Below are 18,379 nucleotides of genomic sequence, written 5' to 3' on the forward strand. Positions count from 1 at the left end.
CTAGGTTGGCGGCGGGATGTAGATAGAGAGGAAGTGTGTGTTGAGTTGGGGCAGGAGGTGCCTGGGGGCCAACTGTTGGAATGATAATATGCCTGTATGGGAACCCTCCAGGGCCATGTTCCAGGCTCCTAGCCCCTGTCCCCTCCTCCCAAACAGAACCTAGAGTGAGGCTAAGCCGCTAGGCAGCCCTCAATGTCTCCCCACATTACAGAGTCCCAAGCTTTACATATATTATATCATCCTTAACAGCCCCGAAAGACAAGCATACTTCCCCCATTTCCCACCCCGATCCAAGGCCTGGGCTGAGTTGACCAGCCAGGTGTTAGGTGCTCAGCTAGGCAGAGACTTCTTCCTTGGCTTCACTCAAAGCAGTCTCCTATTTATTGGTGTCCATATTGGACTTTCACTGAAAATGTTGCTTGATAAAAGGATGTCACAATTTAAAGAATAAACAAGCAGGGAAAGACTGAAAAAGGCCTAGGTTTGATCATCTTAAGGGACCCTTAAAACTCTGACCTTTCTTGGCCCCTTTGCATGAATACCTTCCAATTATCCCCTTAGCATCAGTAGGACCCAAAAGGTCTTTTCCTCCAAGGTCATTGTCAGGGATGCTCCTTTAGCCTCACACAGATCCATGAATAGGCAGAAATGCCTGGGATTCTAGGGAGGCTCTGCTCAAGGGCAGAGGAAGCTTGAGATGGCGCTAGAGAGAAAAGAGAAAAGGACATGATATTGTCCCTTTCTAGATCCTTCTTGTTCATTGCAATTCTGCAGTGGCCTGCATGACACATTTCAATGTACCCCCCGCCCCCAGAGTGATGCACAGAATGCAATGATCCTTGAAGCTTATCTGCTCACCCAGGCAGATCACAGGACAAAGGGCAGGCAGGGGAGAGCCTGTTCTGTTCCACCCCACCTCACCCCTGCCTGGCTCTGGAAGCTGTGTGCCCACTTGCACTGAACACCTGCCACTCCCCTTTCTCCCAGGACATGGAGCCATCTCTACCCTGGGACAACTTCATTCCACTGCTCACTCTGCTTCCTCCCTCGGGAAGGGAATGTCCTTCTGAGTCAGGAACCTCCCAACCTCCACCTCCGAGTATGGAAATGATCTCCCTCCCCAACCTTATGGGAAGTAAGATTTTGGTAACTTTAAAATTTTTCTTTTTTGCACTTTTCTGTGTTGCTCGACTGTGTTTAATTAGTAGGTATTACAAATATAAAGCAATAAAGCTATTAATTTTTTTTTTTTGAGACAGAGTCTCACTCTCTAGCCCAGGCTGGAGTACAGTGGTGCGATCTCTGCTCACTGCAAGCGCCGCCTCCCAGGTTCATTCCATTCTCCTGCCTCAGCCTCCCGAGCAGCTGGGACTACAGGTGCCTACCACCACATCCAGCTAATTTTTTGTATTTTTAGTGAAGATGGAGTTTCACCATGTTAGCCAGGATAGTCTCAATCTCCTGACCTCGTGATCCGCCCATCTTCAGCCTCCCAAAGTGCTGGGATTACAGGCATGAGCCACCACTCCTGGCAAAGATATTAATTTTTTTTTTTTTTTTTTGAGACAGAGTCTTGCTCTATCACCCAGGCTGGAGTGCGGTGGCACGATCTCAGCTCATGGAAACCTCCACCTCCTGAGTGTTCAAGCAATTCTCCTGCCTCAGCCTCCTGAGTAGCTGGGATTACAGGCACCCACCACCATGCCCAGATAATTTTTGTATTTTCAGCAGAGATGGCGTTTCACCATGTTGACCAGGGTGGTCTCAAACTCCTGATCTCAGGTGATTTGCCAATCTTGGCCTCCCAATGTGCTGGGATTACAGGCATGAGCCACCTTGCCCAGCCAAAGCTATTAATGTTATGGAGTTTTTTTAATGGCTAGCTATACTTCAGAGTCCAGAAAGCTTCCTAAGCCCCTGCCAGCAAGGACATCTACCTCTTCCAAGCCCTCAAAGCTTTTCATTTTCCCTCTCTCATGTCCCTGAGCCCATCCATCTGCAGATATAGGTGCTTTGTCCAGGTCATAGCTCCTTCCTGACCAGAGTGTGCTGAGAACCAAAGTGGGGGATTTGTCTCCATTGCCCACACTCCCATAACCCTTTCAAAAACACTACAACTATAACCACCCACCAATATCATTACCACCTGTTCTGCCCCATTACCACAACCATTACCACCCTCCACCATCACTACACTCATCATCATCAAGGCCACAATCACCATGGTCACCACCATCGTCACTACCGTCATTCCCCCTATGATGGGCCAAAAAATTATTCCCTTAAAGATATCCACACTCTAATCCCTAGAATCTGTATATTTGTTACCTTACATGGCAAAAGGGACTTTACAGATATGATTAAGGGTACAGATCTTGAGATGGGGGGATTATCCTGGGTTTCCGGAGTGGGTACAATTTAACCACAAGTCTATGAAAGCAGAAAACCTTCCCTGTCTGTGGTCAAAGACAGAGATGGACAGTGGGGGGAAGGGTCAGACAGATATGACATCACTCGCTTTGCAACCTCGCTGGAAGAAGAAGGCCATGGGCCAAAGAATGGGTGTGGCCTCTACAAGTTGGAACACGAAAGGAAGTCAACTCTCCCTAAGAGCCCCCAGAGAGGAAGTAAGCTTGCTGACACCTTGATTTTAGCCTAGTGAACCCTATGTTGGATTTCTGCTCTACAAAACTGTAAGATAATAAATCTGTGTTGTTTTAAGGCACTAAATTTATGATAACTTGTTACAGAAGCAATAAAAAGCTAATACAACTTCCATCAACAATACCATCATCAATACCACCACAACCACAGCTACGCATTGACACCACCACTACATCCACCACCACTACCAGCAAAACCTACCATCATCATAAGCAATGATATCACAATCACTGTTACCATAGCCCCATCAACAGCAACACGTTTACTCCCAAAACACCCATCAGCACTATGCTTATTCCAATCACCATCACAGATAACACTCACCACCACCACTATCTACATCATCAGCTCTGCCACTGATACACCGATCAACACCACCACCACAATCACCACTACCCATCATTACCACCCAACAACAAAAACACTCACCTACCACCACCACCACCCACCATCAATACCACCACCCACTACCACCACTACACACAACAATATCACCAACACCCATCAGTACAACCCACCACCAACAAAAGCACCCCCTACCAGCAGCACCAACACAGCCTACCTACCACAACCATCACCACCACCAATGCACCCCCTCCACTTCCACCATCACCACGACTGAACATGCACACCATGAATGACTGGTTGGTTGGTTACATGAATGAATGAATATGTGTCTGAATGAATAAGTAAAGAAACAAAGAAAAAGACAACCTCAGAGTGTCTATGAAAGAAAGTCCACTCCACCATTTGGTGACTTGTGCTGGGTAATATAGATGGATTTGTTTGTCTGAACTTCATCTTTTGAGCACTCTTTTCTTCTTTTTGACATACCCCCATCTGCTGCCTTCTGCAGCCACTGCCCAGCACCCCCAAAAGCACAGTCATGGAGCAGCCTCCTCTAAGACCATGCCCAGAGGACTGGCCAGCCTTTGAGAGAGAGGAGCTGAAAGTCTGGGTTCCTGGTGATTGAAGGGGTAGTGAGCAGCCAGCTGCGGCTGAGCTAGCTCCTGGGCAATGAAATGGGACAGTCAAAGTGTCCCTGAAACAGCCTAGGTAGGGAAAGAGAAGGGAGAAACTGTACCATCCCACCCCAAATTATGGGGATGTTTCTGGGGACTTGGCTGTTCTCGCTGCCTAAGAAACATGTGCTCTTCGCTCCCTGCCACTCAGCATGCAGCCTGGTGCTCTGGGGTCCATGACTGGGCCAGCAGATCCAAGTTCTACCTTCTAACTCCTGCCCTGATGATGGCTCTCTGAGTCTGTCTCCCTATCTGAGCAATGAGGAACTCAAGAAAGACATGCCTGGTACCCCTCCAGCTCTGACAGTCAGTAATTTCACATTTCTACCAAGAAGATTTCTTAAATCAATAGGTGAAGTTAGTCTCCTCGGGTGGACAATTCCTCTCTGACCGCATCCTTGATGGCTGACATGATCCCAAAGTAGTGGTTAGGGATGAACATCCAAGAAGGGATGGAACCCTTTATCTGTAGGTCCCACGGGCTCAGGCAGTCAGGAATGTTAAAGCTAGGAGAACTTTAGGGACCAGCTGACCCAAGCTCGGGAGTAAAAACCTCCTCAAGACTCCCAGCCAGGCAGCACAAGACCCCAGACCAGGGCCAGATGTTCCTGCCCTTCTGAGCTCTTTGTGCTGCCTCAGGAAACCCAGTGGACCTCAGCACTGTTCTGAGAGTCCCGCCTCATACTCACAGAGCTGCTGCAACCCATGCACTACCTGGAAAGCTGAAGCCCCGGGCTCCAGTGACGAAGCCTCAGGCCACATCATCCTATGGGCCCCACAGAACTTGGAGCCGGCAATAGCCGCAGCTGCCTTTGAAGCATTTCCCAGGGGCCCTGAGGAGGAAGGAGGCAGGCAGTTGTAGAGAGGGCTCCATAACTGTAGTCTCCCTCGTCTGTGCTTCCCATGTCTCTCACGCACTGTCTGGTGGTCTCTTTCTGACTCTCTCTTGATCTCTTTGCTGGACTTTGATCATTTTTTATCTCTATCTCTTTCTGGCCCTGTGTCTCTTTCTTTGTCCCTGTCTCATTCTTTGTTTCTCTCTCTCCTCCTTCTCTCCTTTTTTTTCTTTCTCCCCTCCCTCTCTCTCCCCTCCATCACTCCCTCCATCAGTGATTTTGCTCTCGGAATTTCAAAGATAAGTGCTGATTTCAAGGTCATATTAATCTAGCTCTAGGGAAATCCCTATTCATGAGAGAAAATATCCAGGAATTACAACAGTACTCATAAAACCCCACAGCCTGGTGAAGACGGACGAGCCCAGGGAATGAGAGCCCTGAGTTTCTTTCCCAGCCCTGCCCTGATTTGCTGGGTGGTCTTGGGAAGCCTTCTTGGGGCTTAAGCTTCTGCATCTATAAAATGAGTGGGCTGGAACACATTGATCTCAAGCACCAGCTCCAGCTCTCTAGAACTGGAAGGATCCAGATGCTCAGGCTCCACAGCTCAGCCAGTGGGAATCCTATCTGCGGGCACCATCGACCACTGGCTTTTGGGGCACTTGCTGGGAATATCGCCAAAGCTCCCTGTGCCAGCAGGTGTCTGTGTGCTCAGTGACTAGCATCTTGCACTAATCCTTGCTTCTTCCTGCTCCTTTGTTTAAATGTGGAACATACGTTGGACTTGGCAGCAGATGAACCCAGCTGCCCTTCAAGAGGATCTATCTATGGTGGGTAGATTAAAGGAGGCCTCTCAAGTAGCCCTGCTGGGCAGGGAGACAAAAGCCAGAAATCCATAAAGAAGCCATTCCCTTAGTCACTAAATGTATACTGAGCAGCACCGATGTGCTGACCACCTGGCTGCATCAGACACTGCCACTGCCTTTATCATGAGATGAAGAAGAAAGAAAACGATCCTTCTCTGCAGAGTGAATAACATTCTGCGGGAATGCACAAGTAACAGCATTTTTATTTGAATGAAGAGATCAAGAAAAGTTTTCCCAGAAAGTAACAGTTGATCTGAGGCTCAGTGGGTGACAACATAGAATGTCACCGGACACAGAAGAGAGGGGAGGGCACACTCCATGCACAGAGATGGAATCAGCAAAGGAATCGGGGGCCCATCTCTTCAGGAGCAGCTGAGTAGAGCAGTTAGGTTGAGACCAGACTGTAGAGGGGTGTGGGATGCTTGAAAAGGAGGTTAAGGAGATAACCTTGATGCTGGGGCTTTAGAAAGCCACTGAAGGTTTTTCAGCAGGGGAGTGACAAGCTCAGATTTAAGCTTTAGAAAGATCCCTGGGATTGTCAGTGTGGGGCTGAGATGGAATAGGAGAGACAGGAGGCAGAGACTTTCTGCAAGACCAAGAGAACACAGAGCAGAAGCTATGCCAACAATCAGAATACATTTGTACATCAACACACATACCCTAGGCTATAGGGTAGGGGAAGAAGCCAAGGGGAGTGAGTCAGAGATACGAAATGAAGTCTGAGAAGGACTTGGCAAAGGAGAAACTCACCTTAGAAGACAAATCTGTCAAGGTAGGAAGAGAGCGAGAAAGGGATGTCTCAGAAGCCCCATGAATGAGCCTTGTAATTGAAAGAGACCGCAAGTGATAAATCGCCACATATCAGAGATGGCAGGGGCCTTCAAGACTGAGAAATTCTTCATCTCCACTGTGTGGATGGGGAAATCAAGGTCCAAAAACCATAAAGAACTTGCTGGATCCCCTGGCAAAGCCCATGGCAAGCCTAGGCTACAATCAAGAGCTCCCACCTCCACATTCTACAGTTTGCTCCCTCTCCCACATTTTGCCAGGTTCGTGTGTGGCCCCAACTTGCCAGGAAAAAGAACCAGAGCTGTAGGAACCATAGGAAGGTGCCTGGACTCCTAGCTCCTCTGAGAGCCAAATCTAAAGGCCAGGGATCAGAGGTAGGTGGGCCACGGTGGTATCAGGGACTGTTCCGCCACTCAGAGTCCAGTGACCACACAGCTAGGACAGGGGCCCTGAGGGTGGAAAGAAAAGAGGGAGAAGGGGGCATTGTGAAATAAAAGTTAGCAGGATCAGGTGACTGATGCTCCAGGGTGAAAGAAAGCAAGAGCCTGGGCATGGACAAGCTCTGGCGATGTGGGACACTTGTGGGATGATATTGTCATTAGTGAACAAGGCCTGGTCGGAGGTGACCCCAAAGTGAGGGCACTAGCAGGATGAAGGGGGCAAAAGACAGAAGGATCTAGCCTGGAGTGAAATTATGAGCTTAGCTTGGACAGGTTGAGTTTGAAATGATAGTGGGGCACCAATGGTGAATATTTTTCAGCACTTACTCTATCGTGTACATTGGACACAGGGTATTTATGATATCTCCTTTAGCCTCACAAGAGCTCCTTTGGAAGACACTATTCTTATCCTTATTGGATAGATGAGGAAACAAAGGAACAGAGCTATAAATAAATTTGTTCAAGGTTCCCAGCTTGTAAATTTCCAAGCCAGGCTGGAAACTCAGGTCTGCCTCACTGTTTCGCCTTCCATCACTAAGGAGCCAAAGAGAGGAGGTCATTGAAGAAGTCAAACCAGGTGAACACTGGAAAGTAGAGAGGAGAGAGAGAAAAGTGAGAGTATGGCAAACCCTGAGCAAGATGAAGAATCCAGTGCAGAGTCAGAGAGGGGCAGACAGAGGTGGAGGGAGAATCAATAGAGTCTTTGTTACAGGAGCCAAAGTTGGAGAAAGTGTTCAAGCCAATGTCGAGGTAAGTCTTGAAGTCAATCCAAAGTGTCTTATGTGGTGAAGATATAGTGACCACCATGAACACAGAAGAACCTTGGGGGATGAGGAATCCCCGTGTTTCAGGGGCCCAGGCTGCCTGGAAGACTTAGAAGGCGCAGTTAGAGTTCAGAAGAGAGTCTCATTGGAGCAGGATTAAAACAACCAATTCTGACCAGGCGCAGTGGCTCATGCCTGTAATCTCAGCACTTTGAGAGGCCAAGGCGGGTGGATCACTTGAGGTCAGGAGTTCAAGACCAGCCTGGCCAACATGGTGAAACCCCATCTCTACAAAAATTAGCCACGCACGCCTAATGGGAGCTACTTGGCAGGCTGAGGCACAAGAATTGCTTGAACCCAGGAGGTGGAGGTTGCAGTGAGCTGAGATCACACCACTGCACTCCAGCCTGGGTGACAGAGCAAGACTCCATCTAAAGAGAGAGAGAGAGAGAGAGAGAGGAGAGAGAGAGAGAAAGGAAGGAAGGAGGAAGGAAGGAAGGAAGGAAGGAAGGAAGGAAGGAAGGAAGGAAGGAAGGAAGGAANAGGAAGGAAGGAAGGAAGGAAGGAAGGAAGGAAGGAAGGAAGGAAGGAAGGAAGGAAGGAAGGAAGGAAGGAAGGAAAGAGAGAGAGAGAGAGAGAGAAAAGAAAGGTCAATCCTGTGAGGACATATCAGCAAACACATCCTGGAAAGAAAAACAGACAAACTGGACTTCAGCAATCTTAAAAATGTTTGTGCTTCAAAGGACACTATTAAGAAAATTAAAAAGCCATCAAATGGGAAAAAAAATGTTTTGCAAATCAGGGCTATAGTGGTTCGTAACATTTAAGAAACTTTAAAAACTAAACAATAAAAAACAAATACCCCAGTTACAAAGTGGACAAAGGATGTGAAGAAACAGACATTTCTCCAAAGAAGATATATAAATTGCCAATAAGCACATAAAAATTACTCAATGTTTTTAGTCATTAGAAAATTGCAGGTTGGGTACAGTGGCTCACATCTGTAATCCCAGAACTTTGGGAGGCCAAGGCAGGAGGATCTCTTGAGCTCAGGAGTTTGAGACCAGCCTGGGCAGCATAGTGAAACCCTGTCTTTACAAAAATAAAAATAAAAATTTAATTGTCCAGGCATAGTGGCACACACCTATAGTCCCAGTTACTTGGGAGGCTGAGGCAGGAGGATTGCTGGAGCCCAGGTGTTTTAGGCCGCAGTTAGCCATGATTGTGCCATTGCACTACAGCCTGAGTGACAGAGCAAGCCCCTATCTTCAAAAAAAAACAAAGAAAAAAAAAACAGAAAAAAAATGCAAATCAAAACCATAATGATATATTACTTCACACCCACTAGGATGGTTATAATCAGAAAGATTATAACAAGTGTTGCTGAGGACACAGAAAAAGTGAAACTCTTATATATTGCTGGTGAAAATGTAAAATAGTGTAGCCACTTTAGAAAACAGTTTGGCAGATCCCCAAAAAGTTAATTATAGAGTTACCATATGACCCAGATTTTTTTTTTTTAAAGACAGAGTCTCACCCTGTTGCCCAGACTGGATTGCAATGGCACCGTCTCAGCTCACTGCACTCTCCGCCTCCTGGGTTCAAATGATTTTCCTGCCTCAGCCTCCCAAGTAGCTAGGATTACAGGCACCTGCCACCACGCCCAGCTAATTTTTGTACTTTCAGTAGAGACGGGGTTTCACCATGTTGGCCAACTGGTCTTCAACTCCTGACCTCATGATCTGCCTGCCTTGGCCTACCAAAGTACTAAGATTACAGGTGTGAGCCACCGTGCCCAATCATGACCCAGACATTTTATTCCTAGGTATATACCCAAGAAAAGTGAAAACACATGCTCAAATAAAAACGTTTACACTAATGTTCATAGCAACATTATTAATAACAGCCAAGAAGTAGAAAGAATCTAAATGTATATCAACTGATGAATGGATAAACAAAATATGGTATATCCATACAATGCAATATTATTTGGCCATAAAAAGAAATGAAGCACTAACATATGCTGTTTTTATAGACGAACCTTGAAAATATTATGCTACATGAAAGAAGCCCAATAAAAAAGGCATCATATTATATAATTCCATTCACATGAAATGTCCAAAATAGGCAAGTCCACAGAGACAGAAATAAAATGGAGACAGCAACTGAATTAGTGGCCAGGCACAGTGGCTCAAGCCTATAATCTCAGCGCTTTGAGAGGCTGAGGCAGGCAGATCACTTGAGGTCAGGAGTTCGAGACCAGTCTGGCCAACATGGCAAAACTCCATCTCTACAAAAAATACAAAAATTAGCCGGGCATGGTGGTGTGTGCCTGTAATCCCAGCTACTCAGGAGGCTGAGGCAGGAGAATTGCTTGAACCTGGGAAGTAGAGGTTGCAGTGAGCCGAGATCATACCACTGTAGTCCAGCCTGGGTGACAGAGTGAGACTTTGTCTCAAAAAAAAAAAAAAGAAAAAAGAAACGAAATTAATTTGTTGCTAGGGGCTGGAGAGACAGAGGAATGGGTAGTGATCGCTTAAAAGGTATGGTGTTTCCTTTTGAGGCGATGGACATGTTCTGGAATTAAATAGTGGTGATAGTTGCACAGCCCTGTGAGCATATTCAAAACCACTGAATTGTATACTTTATATGGTGAATTTTATGGCATATCAATTATATCTCAAGAAAAGAGAGACAGAGAGCAGGTAGAAGTTTCCCAAGAAAATCTTGAGTGGTTGTTTAATCCCTCAGGGAACATCAGAGAAGCCATTTAGGCTATCCAAAAGAAAAAAAAAACACACATTTTATTCGACTGTTAAATTCTTTTGAACTTATTACTCCGAGGGCTAGCTTATGTTGCATTTTTTACTACCTTTTTATAAAGTTATATATTAATAACAGCTGGATTTATAGAGAAATACCTGAAAAGCTTGTTATCTGAAATGTAAACAGTGGCTGCCTATGGGAGATAGTATCTTGTGTGATTTTAAATTTATTCTTTATGCTTTTATGTATCACTTACATTTTCTTTATGCATATTTATCAACTTTATAATCAATAAAATCCATAAAGCTCCTTTTATTTTTGGAAAAAAAAATATATATATATAAATAAAATTGGATATGTTGAAAAAATATTAATAGATAACTTTTAAAATTCTTTCAACTTACATGAAACCAGTGTCATTTTGGTAGTTGCTCCCAAGGTGGAAAAACTGTCCAATTAGCCAAGTGATCACAATTCAGTTATTTTCTGAACACTGAACAAGGAGCTGTGTGTGAGAGAAGGACGTTTAGGGCATGGTTCCTGCATTCAAGGGTCTTTTGATGTAGTAAAGGACCTCAGATGTGTAAATAAATAACTGAAAGCAAGGCAGAACATGAAAGTCTAGAACAGAGGCACCCGTAAGATGCTGCAGAATCCCTGAGGACGCTGTGATTCTCCACTGAAGGATTCAAAACGGCAGGTCCGCGGCAGAGCTTGCCTTGAGGCTGAGTCGGATTTCGCTGTGTGGATGGCAGGAGGGACAGGCAACAGCCAAGGCCAAAGGTGAAGCATTTTCAAGCCCACCCACCCTTCCTGTCCCTGTCCACCTCACACTCCATGCCCTAACCTTCTGGAGCTGCTGATTCTCCTGGGCACAGGCCTGGGTCTTGCACCTTCACCTTGCTGCTCACCTGGAATGTGCATTCCTCCTTCATCACCTAGCTCACTCCTGCTGTTCCCTCCAAGACTGGGGTCCCTGTCACTCTTTCAGGAAGCCTCCTTGACTGAACAGGTGGAGTTCAAAGCCTCCTGCCCAGGTTCTGACAGCATGTTGAGTCTCCAGCACTGGTGCACTTTACCCCCTGCACTTGAGATTATCTGTTTGGGTATTTGTTTCCTCCACCAGATTGTGAACTCCACTGAAGAAAGGCTGGAGCCTGGCACAGAAGTTTGGTGCCCAGTAAGTGCTTAACTAATGGCACATGCACTGTGGCTAGGATGTGCAGAGCAGGAACGGCAGCCACAGCTCTGTCTGGCCGATACATTTCCCTCCTCCCTCCTTCTCCTCCCCCCACCTCCTCCTCCTCCTCCTTCTTCTCCTCCTCCTCCTCCCACCTCCTCCTCCTCCTTCTTCTTCTCCTCTTCTTCCTTCTTCTCCTCCTCTTTCTCCTCCTTCTTCTTCTCCTCCTCCTCCTTCTCTTCCTCCTCCTACTGTTCTTCTTCTTTGATTTTTTTTAGAGACACTGTATCACCCTCTCACCCAGGCTGGAGTGCAATGATGTGATAATAGCTCACTGCAACCTCCAATTCCTGGGCTCGAGTGACCCTCCTACCTCAACCTCCTGAGTAGCTAGGACTACAGGCGCATGCCACCACACCTGCCTGGTTTTTTGTTTGTTTGTTTTTGTTTTTGTTTTGGTAGAGGATCTCAGTATGTTGCCCAGGCTGATCTTGAACTCCTGGCCTCAAGCAATCTTTCCACCACAGCCTCCCAAAGTGCTGGGATTATAGATGGGAGCCACTGTGCCTACTCCTTCTCCTCCCTTCTTCTAAGGGTCTATTTTGCCCTCCTCCTGACCACAGAGTCAGGCCAGTAATGCTGGCTGGGTCAGTTACAACTCCCCAGCCCCCAGATTTAGTAACTGGTCCAGGGCTGCATTGACCCAATCCAGGCTAACCAGTGTTCATCCTCTAGAGCAGCAGGGAGAAAACACTTTCCTTGATGAGGAGTTAGACTGACGAGGGCCACATTCCTACTATGTAAAGAAAACCTGTCTTCAGGAAAGAATGAGGCCATTACACAAGACAAGCAGAAACGGGGAGATGGCAGTTGCTCATGGTTTTGGAGACCCTAGTTTCAGTCTCAGAGGTCTCCAGAGCTGGGGCCTTTCTCCAATTCTGTGTCCTATGCCAGGACCTGTCATTAAATATCCCTGTGAGTATAAGCTAGGGAGCTTGGATTTCTGTCACTTATAAAAAGAACATCCCTTTCCAATGCTGGGGTCCTCGGTACAATGTAAATCTGGAAATGTCAGCTGAGGCCAGGCTGGGGAAGACTCTAAATGCTGTCCTTGGGGATTTAGCGTCCATACTGCAGGTGCAGTTAAAGTCTCATGACAGAACAACAGCAACATGTGACTTTCAAATCAGAGGGGAGGCCAGACTGGAAGCCAGTTGGAAATGCAAAATAAAACCACCTCTATATATCACAGAGGTCAAGGAGAAAGAAGATTGAATAAAACCCTGATTTTGTTATGTAGGAAAGAGCAGCAGGGCTTGTGATGAATGGGGAAGTAAAGGAGAAAGGTGGTCATGTCTAATAAATAGTCATTTCAGAAACACAGCCAACATCTCTGTGTGCAAACATTAGTCACTCATACAAATGGGATCTCAGGGGTTTTATAAACAAGCAAGCTGTTGCCAACACCCAGATCTGGCAGATGATACATCCATCACGTGTAAATACTTCACGTAGCATCGATTACCCTGATCAATTTTAGGCATCTGTCATTTTCCAGACCTGCAACCCAGCACAGGGAAATTACAAAGAAATACAATAGAATGCTCTGATCATTCTACTACTATGGCTCATAGGAAAACAGTGAATAAATCTATGGCAAAACTCAGGGGGTTTTCGAGGCATGAAGAAAAAAATTATTATTGTGTTTTTCCTTAGAATTTTTTCTTAACTAGATCAAGAAACCACTCTTTTCAAAATTCACTAAGAAAACCACCCTCATCTTGGGAGGGAGAAAGATCGATAATGATACATAAGAAATACGAACAAGAAATGCTTGACACTGGGAGCTGCAGTCCTGGACTCTGATACTGCAGTGTGACATGTCCTTAAAGGAAGAGGAAGTAAGACTAAGAAGGTGGAAGGCAGTAAGGAGTTCTATCTTGGTAGGTGATGGGGAGCCATAAGAGTTTTCTTAAGCAGGAAAAAGACATGGTCAGAATGAGTTCAGAAAGGGCCTTTCTAGACAGGCATGGGAGGCACTATGGCCCCTGCATGTGCAGAGAAAGTCAGCAGACTTGTAATTGTCAGTCAAGACAGATGATGGGCTGGGCGCAGTGGCTCATGCCTGTAATCCCAGCACTTTGGGAGGCCGAGGCGGGCGCATCACTTGAGGCCAGAAGGTCAAGACCAGCCTGGCCAACATGGTGAAACTCCATCTTTACTAAAAATACAAAAATTAGCTGGCCATGGTGGCACGTGCCTGTAATCCCAGCTACTCAGGAGGTTGAGGCAGGAGAATCGCTTGAATCCAGGAGGTGGAGGTTGCAGTGAGCGGAGATCGCACCATTGCACTCCAACCTGAGCGACAGAGTGAGACTCTGTCTCAAAAAAAAGAAAGAAAGAAAAAGAAAGATGATGGGAGGATGCGAGTCTGGAGTGGGATGTGAGTGAGAAGCCATTAGGACTGAAGTGGTGGTGGAGGCCCTGCAGTGAGGCAGGAGAGAAGAACGGGCATCTACCAAGGAGGGACTGCGATGACTGGTTCCTTACTAGGTGCCAGGCACCAGGCACTACTAGTAGCACTTTCTCCACTGGATCTGCTTTAGTCCCTCCAAACAATCCTACAGTATTCCCAAATGCACATATAACAGAAAAGAGCCTCAGAGAAGTTGAGTAGCTTGCTTGAGGCCACACAGGTTTTTTGGACACAAAAGTCTGAGTTCATTTCAGTACAAAACATGACCTCCTGATGGACATGATTTACCCCTTTCAACTTTATCAGGTAGGTGCTGAGGCTCAGAGATTTTTAAATGCACCGACTTTTCCCCAGCTAGTGAGAGCCCCTGTCTCAGTGTGAACCCAAGCTCTCATTCCAGCCTCGCCTCCCCGACCAGCTGATCCTGTTAAATGAACCTTTGTTCCATCACAGTGAGGAGCTCCCATCCTATGCATTGTTAAGCCAGAAAGTCTTATTGGGGATGTCTTAAAAGGAATCTTGGAAGGGCCTGGGGGAGGACATGGGATAGGAGTGGGCTTCTCAGAGCCCAGAATATGCTCTTCCTCCTGTTCAGGAGGAGTCTCCTTGCCTTTGAAAATAATTCCTCCAAAGTCTCCTAACCCCCAATTCTCTATCCAGCATCCCTGGCCTGTCGTGGTAATTTCTAAAGCTGCTGCCTTGAAGGCTCACAAATCCTCCGTTCATGCTCAGACATATAAATTGCATTAGCAGAGAGAAGAACTATGCATCTGGTGGGGTGATGGCTGAAGAGAGAAGGTACTGAGCTCAAGTACACACACGTGAGCATACCCAGGCCTGGCCCTCTCCAGGGGAGCCCAGACGGGAAGGATGGGCCTCTCCAGGCCTCTTCAGGCAGGGATGAAGGAGCCTGTTTCCCTCTTAAGAGCGTCCCAGGTATGGGGGAAATGGAGCTCCTGAAGTAGCAAGCACACATGCACACTCCCGGGTCATTGGCGCTGGAATTAAGTTCACTCAGAGGCTGAGCCCAGAGGGTCTGCCGGAGTGCATGGGTTAAACATCTTTTCCTGCAGACAGCCCAAAGACTCCAGATTTTTTCTTCTTTAATGCTTCCAGATAGCCATTAGTATTCCAATAAACAAAATATTTTTCAATCCATGCATATTTATCTTGAATCCTTGTTCTGTTTGGGGTTTTGTGTTAGATTCTGAAAACCCAGACCTGAATTGGAAATAGTCCCTGATCTCAAGTTCTCGATCTAGAGGGAAGGCAGACAGTGCACAGGGTCAAGGGCTTAAGAAAAGGGCTCTTTGGAGACAGACAGGGCTGGGTTCAAATCTCAGTCCCCACGCTCACTGGTTCTGTGGTCTTGGGCAAGTTATTTAAATAAATGAGCCTCTGTTTCTTTACCCATCAGGTAAAATCTATCCAGCAGGGTTGGTGTATGGGGGAAGAGGGAGGGAGGCAGGGAGAGAGACACAGAGAAAGAAAGAGAGAGACAGAGAACCCAGCAGAGAAAAATATATGAAGGCTTCCTAAGGAGGTAAGTGGGTAGGTTTTTTGTCTTTTGTTTGTTTTTGAGACTGAGTCCTGCTCTGTTGCCCAGGCTGGAGTGCAGTGGCATGATCTCGGCTTATTGCAACCTCCGCCCCCTGGGTTCAAGCGATTCTCATGTCTCAGCCTCCTGAGTAGCTGGGATCACAGGCGCCCGCCACCACGCCTGGCTAATTTTTGTATTTTCAGTAGAGACAGGGTTTGGCCATGTTGGCCAGACTGGTCTTGAACTCCTGACCTCAGATGATCTACCCACCTCAGCCTCCCAAAGTGCTGGGATTACAAGCATGAGCCACCATGCCTGGCCACGGTAGGTTTTTGACATATAAAAAGCCAAGAAAAGTCATTGCTAGGGACTCATGGAGAGGTTGGGGCAAGGGAGAAATCAGTGGAGCACAGGATCTTTAGGGCAGTGAAACTCTTCTGTATGATAGAGTAATGGTGGATACATGTCGTCACGCATTTGTCAGACCCTATAGAGCCAGGCACAGTGGCTCAGACCTGGAATTCCAGCATTTTAGGAGGCCAAGGTGGGAGGACTGCTTGAAGCCAGGAATTCAAGACCAGCCTCGGTAACATAGCAAGACCCTGTCTCTACAAAAAAAAAAAAAAAAAAAAATTTAATTGGCAAAGTTTGGTGGTGCACACCTGTAGTCCTAGCTACTCAGGAGACTGAGGCAGGAGGATCGCTTGAGTCAAGGGTTCAGACCTGCAGTGAGCTATGATCATGCCACCACACTAGCCTGAGTGACAAAGTGAGACCCTGTCTCAAAACAAACAAAAACCTATAGAATGTATAATACAAACAGTGACTCTTAAGATAAACTATGAATTTAATAATAATGTACCAACATCGGTTCCTGATTCTAACAAACATAACACATTGGTTAAGATGTAGATAATAGGGGAAGCTGGGATGCGTGAGTTGTATATGTGGGAACTCTCAGCAAAAACAAAGGCAGGTGCCAGTGACATATGGCTGGAGGCTATAGTACCTGGAAAACAGTGAGCCTGGAGAGGTGGGTTGAATATCATGTTAAGGTGTCCATGCTTTATCCTGAAACTATGGAGAAAGGGCAATTATTTCATCAAGGGGCTTAACATGATCAGCCTGCAGTTAGATTGCTACCAGACAGACCTGAAGCTATGACAGAGGCCAGGACAAGAAATTATGAAGATCTGAGTGAAGACAGCAGCAATAGATGGAGAAAAGGGGCCAGATGCCAGAGATATCCTGAGGTTGTCTTGGATGGGACCTGGTGATTGATTGATTGATTGATTGATTGCCATGAGTGGGAGAGGAGAAAGAGTCTAGAGAGTGCCCAGGTTTCTGGTTTCCCAGCTAGGTGGGTGGCAGAGCTCTGGAATGAAGAAGGGGCAGATCTGAAGACACGATAATCCCATCAGCTCCAACACAACTTTGAGAGAACATCATTGCAAGTATTGTACAAAATACTTCCTGGAATTCTTCCAATCTGTCCCTTTCTGGGGGCTCACTACCTACAGACATATGCCCAAGTTTGCATTCTTGGATGCTCAGCCTGTTACTGAGGTCTTTCCAATGCTTGAGCTGAGGGCTCTTTCTCTGTATCTTTGATTACTGGACCTCCCTCTGCCCTGGGGGGCCTCACAGACCTTCTCGCTCTGCCCCAGGGCAGCCCTTTAGAGATCTGCAGACAGTGCTCATGTCTCCTGAGTCTCATTCTTCAGCTGAACAGCCCCAGCCCTTCCCTTGCTCTCACACAAGATAGTTGCACCACCCTAGACATACTCCAGGACACGAAACCTCATGAGTGTCTGATGCAGCCCAGAGTATCTACTTCTAGACATTATTTCACTCTGAATGCCCTCTGGGGTTGTCTTAGTTCTGAGGGCGGCTCTTCATACCTCCTACTCAGCCAGCTGAGCTCTTCTCTCATTTACCTCTGTTGAGCCAGAATTCTGCATCTGGCTTTTCTGCATCAAGAATAGGACTTAGGGCTGTGCACAGTGGCTCACGTCTGTAATCCCAGCACTTTGAGAGGCTGAGGCAGGTGGGTCACCTGAGGTAAGGAACTTGAGACCAGCCTGGCCAACATGGTGAAACCTCATCTCTACTAAAAATACAAAAATTAGCCGGGCATGGTGGGAGGCGCCTGTACTCCCAGCTACTTGGGAGGCTGAGGCAGAGGAATCGCTTGAACTCGGGAGGCGGAGGTTGCAGTGAGCCTAGATCATGCCACTGCACTCCAGCCTGGGCGACAGAGCAAGACTCCATCTCAAAAATAAATAAATAATAATAAATAATAAATAAATAAATAAATGAATAAAATGAAGGGATTCAGCATGACATCAGCAAAATGTCAGAGTAAAGACTTCTGAGAATTGTCTGCTCCATATAAGCAGTGGAAATACTGCCCAAAACTGGCAGAATCAATGTTCTCAGAACTCTGAAAATTAACCACAGCCTTGCAGGAATCCAGGGAGCATTTATTCAGAAAAGCATATGTCCTTTCAAAGATGTAGCCATAAATGTTCATAGCAACATTATTCATAATAGCCCAAAAGTAGAAAAAACCCAAATGACCAACAACTGGTGAAAGGATAAATAAAATGTGGTAAATCTATACAGTGGAATATTATTCATCCTTCAAAAGGAATGAAGGCCGGGCACGGTGGCTCACACCTGTAATCCCAGCACTTTGCGAGGCTGAGGCAGGCAGATCATTTGAGGTCAGGAGTGAAAAACCAGCCTGGCCAACATGGTAAAACCCCATCTCTACTAAAAATACAAAAAATTAGCCAGGCATGGTGGCAGGTGCCTGTAATCCCAGCTACTTGGGAGGCTGAGGCAGGAGAATCACTTGAACCCGGGAGGCAGAGGTTGCAGTGAGCTGAGATCAAGCCACTACACTCCAGCCTGGGCGCAACAGAGCAAGGCTCCATCTAGAAGGAAGGAAGGAAGGAAGGAAGGAAGGAAGGAAGGAAGGAAGGAAGGAAGGAAGGAATGCATAAACTAAGTAAGTAAGTAAGACATAAGATAAAT

At 46.5% G+C, this 18,379-nt stretch overlaps 1 protein-coding gene across 1 annotated transcript in view; it reads left to right on the forward strand.

Annotated features, from left to right (window-relative positions):
- Positions 1-6,097: 6,097 nt before the first annotated feature.
- The window catches only part of LOC112607704, a 63,084-nt gene continuing 50,802 nt past the window's right edge, over positions 6,098-18,379 (forward strand). The window contains exons 1-2 of the mRNA XM_025358868.1: positions 6,098-6,157; positions 6,435-6,548. Coding sequence (XP_025214653.1) covers positions 6,098-6,157; positions 6,435-6,548 — 174 coding nt within the window. The remainder of the gene's footprint in view (positions 6,158-6,434; positions 6,549-18,379) is intronic.

Source organism: Theropithecus gelada, chromosome 15 (assembly GCF_003255815.1).
Source record: "Theropithecus gelada isolate Dixy chromosome 15, Tgel_1.0, whole genome shotgun sequence".
NCBI lineage: Eukaryota > Metazoa > Chordata > Mammalia > Primates > Cercopithecidae > Theropithecus > Theropithecus gelada.